The sequence below is a fragment of the Haemorhous mexicanus genome, chromosome 17 (assembly GCF_027477595.1).
Source record: "Haemorhous mexicanus isolate bHaeMex1 chromosome 17, bHaeMex1.pri, whole genome shotgun sequence".
In the NCBI taxonomy this organism is placed as follows: Eukaryota; Metazoa; Chordata; class Aves; order Passeriformes; family Fringillidae; genus Haemorhous; species Haemorhous mexicanus.
In genome coordinates, this window is record NC_082357.1 from 10,718,817 (window position 1) to 10,724,606 (window position 5,790).

Here is a 5,790-nt window from a genome sequence, read left to right on the forward strand (position 1 = left end):
TATTTTCCTTTTACTTTCCTGCTTGACAGTAGTCCCTCAAAACCCTCTGTTCTACTTTCTTTGAACATACAGATTTTCCTTTAGTCATGGAAATATAATTTATGTCTATTATGCTGCATTATAGATTGCAGATCAGGACAAGCGTGCATTACCGCCTGGAACGTCTGTTTATTGTACGTCGGTTTTCTAAAAATAAATAATTAAGAAAGCCACCCTGCTCCGCCGGGGAGAGAAAAATCCAGAGGGGGAGCACTCGGGGGCTGCGGGGAGCTGCACTCCGTTCTCAAAGTTTAATTTCCAAGTGGAGACCTTGAAGCATGATTTATTAACAGCATGCTGTTTGCCTTTGTCACGTTGTGGATGTGGCGGGGCAGCGCTGGCCCCGCTCCAGCCGGGACCACCCAGCGAGCGGAGCGCGGCTACCGGCACCGCGCAGCGCCCGCTCCGCAGGCTCGCCCGGTCCCAGCTCCAGCCGCCCCAGCAGCCTGCCCGTGCCACCCCGCCGGGGGAAACTGCCAGGACAGCAACAGCAACACCCCCCAAAAAATAATATCCGGACAGACGGGCTGGCTGGGACGCGAGAATTGCAAAAACAATCCCCACCCCATCACGGAGAGTGTGTGTGCACGGAGGAGAGGGAGTGTGAGGAGGGGGGAGAGAGGGAATGAGACAGACAGAGGGGAGGGAAGAAGGGAGGAGGGAGTCCAGGCTCTGAGAAACATCACTCCATCTCTCTCACTCCACAGGAGCTGAGCAAGGAGCAGGACGATGTTTGACAACACGCAGTACCCCTATAACTGCTTCAATTACGATGGGGATGATTATCCTACCTGTAGTTCTGACGAAGAGAAAAAATTCACCAGACCAGCATACAGGTAAGATGAAGTTTTTCCAAGTCCCCCTGTCTCTGTGAGGTTTCTGAGCTCTGGGCTGGTGGGGTCACAGGGGCCAGGTGTGTGTGATGGGTCTGGCCCTGCTGCAGGCTCTGCAGTGGGCAGGTTTCCCCCCTTTCTGTGTGTGAAGTGTTCATGATTTGTTTCCTCCCATGGGGTCACAGCAACTCTGGCATGCCCTTAGGCTTCCAGATCTCAGACAGTCTCCAACCTCCAGGAGCCCTGGGAGAGGGAATTAAATGTTTCAGTGTGCCAAGGGGTGAACTGGATGCAGAAAACCCCGGTGTGGTGGGAAGAGGCGCAGTGTAGGTGTTCACAGGGACACCCAAGGTCCTTTCCATGTGCAGGGTTAGTCTCCTGTGACAGTGACTCTGAGCCTGCTCTGCCTCACTGCAGCCTTCCTGCTCAGGGAAACTTTTCAGAGGGAGCTGGAGAGGTGTGTGATCCTGTCCTGTGCCCTGAGTGCCAGGGCAGGCAGCCCTGAGGACTCAGTGCCCGGCAGTGACCCCACTGTGTCCCCTGGGGCTCCTGGAGGACAGGCAGTGACCACACTCAGGACTTCTCCCTCAGACACCTTGAGTCAGGGCACAGATCTACCTGGGGAAATTTGGGTATAGGCACACATGTACCCATGTGGTCCTAAAAACTGAGTCTGTGAGCAGGGCGATGGTGTAACAGCAAGTTTTCCTTTTTCCAGCTACATTGCCTTAATTGCAATGGCCATCCAGCAAAGCCCTTCAAATAAAGTCACCCTCTCTGGCATTTATGACTTTATAATGAAGAAATTTCCTTACTACAGATCAAATCAAAGAGCCTGGCAGAACTCCATCCGACATAACTTATCGCTTAACAGTTGTTTTGTGAAGGTAAGATCAGTTACTGTGTATTTACATACACACTGTGCATGGCTAAAAAATTATAGGCAGCAATAATCTCATCACTAGGAAAGAAGGGAAACAAACAGCTGAGCTGCAAATCACTTAAAAATCTCTCTGAGCTGTCAATTACAGGGATAAGGACTATATCCTTGTCTGATGTATGCTAATAGATAACAAATTGAAGAGGATGGGGCTTACATCTTACTCATATAATGACAGAGAATAGGCTTAAAAGTCTTGTCATATGTGTTTACACCATTCCTAAATGTAAATGAATGCAGATGCTAAACAGCAGCATCTGTAACACATACAAACACTGAACTGCCTTTAAATAAATACAGGTTCCCAGAACAGAAGGGAATGAGAAGGGGAAAGGAAACTATTGGAGCTTTGCAGCAGGATGTGAATCCATGCTGGATCTCTTTGAAAATGGGAATTACAGGAGAAGACGGAGGAGGAGGAATGTGAAAAGGGAGCACAAGGAGCAGAGACCGAGCAGAGTGAAAAGTCCTTCGTCCCCCAATACCTCTTCTGTAGACTCTGCTTTGAACAACGTTTCCTCTTCTGAAAGTAAACATGAAAGAATTGAACCGGGCCCAAAACTTCTGGAGCCTTGTGGGTTTGCTCCGAACAGCGTGACCAACAGGCAGAGCCTGAGCAATTCCTCCTTAGCAAAATCGGATTCTGAAATCAAATTCAGCATCGATTACATCCTTTCAGCCCCCGACCCTTTGCCTGTCCTGAGATCTCAGTACAACATGCAAGAAAATAAATATCACCTCCTGGAGGCCCCGCATATTAATCTCCAGTTCTGGACAATGTGATGTTATTTATTCGTGGTACCAAAGTCTGAGTCACAGTGTGTTCAGCAGCCTCCTGTCACTGAAAATCAGCCGCCTGCCCCCTCATTTTCCTCCCCAGAAAGGGTTACAGACTCACCACACCAGCTGATGCCCTGTCTGTACCCAAGGAACTTTGCTAAGATTAAAGCATAAATAGCTGTTACCAATATTGGTTTTCACCACGCTGAAATTTATGAAATTCTAGCTTTATTTTCTAAACTGTCTTGGACATCATTTAGTGCCACAAAGAATTTCCTTTCTCAAGCAGAATCCGATAGAGAAGAGACTTGCTTATCATCCACTCCTTTATTAAAGACAAAGTGAATTTGATCCCACTTTCAGTGGTGGAAATTAGGATTAACTCCACTGGAGTATATAGGTCAGAACTTAAGCTGATCTAAAACAGTATAATTCTGTTGACTTACACTGGCTGGGAATGTAGGGGGGTGAGGGGGTGGAAATTTGTTTCTTAAAAGGAATTACAGAAAATCGCCCTGTCTTCCCTGTTTTTTTTTTTTTAACATCTTATTTCAAACTGTTTTGCAGCTTTAATTCATTGTTCATTAGGAAACGTAGTTGGTAAATATTTCAAGTATATTTTTGTTTATATTCAGGGCAGAATTGTTTAAATTGTTGAAGTGAAGTTGTATTCAAATAATTCCGAGAGACCTAATTGCAAGGATGCTGAACTCTGGTACTTTGATGGGTAATGTGACAGTCAAAGAGTCTCTTAATGCCTTGGTTAAAAAAAACCCCAACACTTCTTCCCTTCTACTATCAGAAATCTTCCTGAGATGCTGCAGAAATGTCCTTAACCATATTTCATTTAGCAAGTGTGAAGGGAAACCTGGCACTGTAAAAATCTCTGTTGAGTGTGAAGCAAAGCTAAAATTCCACCTACCTGCTCTGAGACAAGTTGTATATTCCCATTAAACAGATTTTTATTAATTCTTCTTGCAAGCAATTACCAAAGTGGTGCTTGATATGATTTCAGCTAAACTGGTGAGATTTATAATTTCCAGGTATCAGTGTTAGCTCATGAGCTCCATTTCTGAGAAAGCCACTTCATTATCATTTACATGCAGTGGGATATTTTGGAGCAGAACCTGATGGACAATGATGAACTGTAACGAGCTTTTAAGAAGTTGCTTTTATACAACTTGTTCACAATGATTTGCTTCCCAGAACATAAACAGCATTAGCAAAGGCTCCACAAAATCCTGGCTTTCACTTGGCTATTACAGTCTTCACCTACTGCAGAGAGAAGGAAAAAAAGACAAGAATTCTGATGGTTTTAAGCAATTAAATGCAGAGATAAAATTATCTTTGCAACAGGAACTAAAGGTAAATGAAGGTATATGAGATAAGATTCAGCATAGAGGTATGCTCAGGCATGACTTGAATTTTTATGCAGAAGCTTTGACATTTCACTAAGTTATTTCACATTGTGTCTAATATATACTGTACATTTATACTATATATTCTTATATATTGTTATTGAGAAAGGGAGCAATATCACTGCACTTATATGTTGTAAAAATGCATGATGTATGTTGTCATGATGCTGAAACTCCTGCCATATACTTAAAATTTACCATCGGTGGTATTTCCCACTGATTGGTAATAAATGCCCATTTTTTGGAAAACCATAAAACTTGTTCTCTTCAAGCATTTCTACAGCATGCAAAAGTCTTTGCTTCTTCTTCAGAAAAGAGAAAATGGGAAATCATGTCAATTACATCACTGCATGTCTTCCAAACTTTGGAGGGATGATTTCTTGAGGCAAATTCTGCCTTCAAATGGGAGCTTTTAATTCTCTGTGAATCAACAGTTATTCTGGGGGGAAATCTGAAAGCAAAATTTGATTCTTTGTACCTGATTGATCTGCTGTTTTCACTGATATTAGAAAAAGAAGAAAACCTCTGTGGGGGACTGCACAGATGGATTCTCATTTGAAGAGGGATGAGAATTTGCTCTTTTAGTGTTTATGCTCAGTGGTAAATAGGTGTGGGAAGAGCATGTCCTCACTTAGTGCTTCAGTGTTTGCATGCACTCATGGTGGGTGGGTACTTGTGCACCTCTGGGACCCTGCCTACAGATAAATATTCCTGTTTGATACACAGATCTTTTTTTCCTGATTGTTTTAACCATGGCAATGCTGCTGTTGGGCTGATAGCTGTGGTACACACCTGCAGTATATTTGAAATACATATTTTCTGCTGTGAAACATGCAAATATGATTGTTACTATGTGTTCTTGGTTGATGCTGTTAACAAGAGATAATTCAGTGACAGCAAAATTTCCTCCTCAGCAACACCTGGTAAGGTGAACATTGTGGGCTGCTGAGACCAGTGGAGAAGCAGCTTATGGCTACTAATCAATGTAGAATTAATGCATTAGGAAAGGCAGAAATACACCCAAGTGGATTTACAGCAGAGATCCAAAGCCATTTTCTGTAAGATGAATTAATATTCACAAATAGCCATGTCCTTTGCTCACAGTAAAGTGCCTGCTAGGAGAGACTGTCATAATTTAGTTTCCCTAACATATAATCAAAGAAATTTGTGTACAAATAGGTGTTAACATTTGTTTTGCAAAGGATATCAATCATATTTCGAAAAATGAAGGGACATATTTCAATTTACCCAGTGTATTATATTCTGACGACTCCAGAAAGGTTTCCAGCAGTTAAAGTGAATGGCATTTAATATAGAACAACATAACAGGGGTGAGGGCTAGACGTGACCTTATTCAAATGTCGTAGCCATTACAAAGCCATTCCCAATGTAATTATAATTAAATACTTTATGCCTTTCTTGCAAATCCTCTGATCGATCATTGATATTAACATTAATATTGTATTCCCCCCGAGCAAATATCTCCCACACAAGTGTTATGGATCACCAGGTTTCCATTAACAAACTTGTGAGCTATTGCCGTGTGCTGGTCGTGGATAAATTTACCTAAATTACTTTTTCTCAGGGAAGAGGGGAAAAAGTCCGGGTCTCTTTCTTCTCTGAATCCAGAGCTATTTCTTCAGCTCCATCACAGCCTGCCAGCCACTTGCATAAAGAAAAAAAAAAAGGAAATCTCCCAGGAACATCCCTCTTTGCCCTGTGTTGCAGCAGGTGACTATTGTCCCGTTTGGCACCGGGGCTCAAAGCTGAGCTGAAGCCA

At 43.1% G+C, this 5,790-nt stretch overlaps 1 protein-coding gene across 3 annotated transcripts; it reads left to right on the forward strand.

The window, feature by feature from the left end:
• Positions 1-301: 301 nt before the first annotated feature.
• On the forward strand, positions 302-4,859 carry FOXL3 (forkhead box L3). 3 transcript variants are annotated; one of them, XM_059861944.1, is made up of 4 exons: positions 302-618; positions 747-875; positions 1,693-1,759; positions 2,113-4,859. In XM_059861944.1, exons 2-4 carry the CDS (start codon positions 769-771, stop codon positions 2,593-2,595), a joined length of 657 nt encoding a protein of 218 aa, XP_059717927.1. In that variant the 5' UTR covers positions 302-618; positions 747-768; the 3' UTR covers positions 2,596-4,859. The 3 variants fall into 3 exon arrangements, with proteins under 3 accessions (XP_059717927.1, XP_059717924.1, XP_059717926.1); XM_059861941.1 differs by having other exon boundaries at positions 304-618; positions 1,591-1,759; XM_059861943.1 differs by lacking the exon at positions 302-618 and having other exon boundaries at positions 715-875; positions 1,591-1,759.
• The last annotated feature ends 931 nt before the right edge of the window (positions 4,860-5,790 follow it).

Excerpts from the sequence above, each read along its gene's own strand:
- FOXL3 (XM_059861941.1), top strand. The coding sequence starts at position 769 with ATGTTTGACAACACGCAGTACCCCTATAACTGCTTCAATTACGATGGG. Across the intron at positions 876-1,590 it reads TTCACCAGACCAGCATACAG|CTACATTGCCTTAATTGCAA; the intron begins GTAAGATGAAGT and ends TCCTTTTTCCAG. Across the intron at positions 1,760-2,112 it reads TTAACAGTTGTTTTGTGAAG|GTTCCCAGAACAGAAGGGAA; the intron begins GTAAGATCAGTT and ends AAATAAATACAG.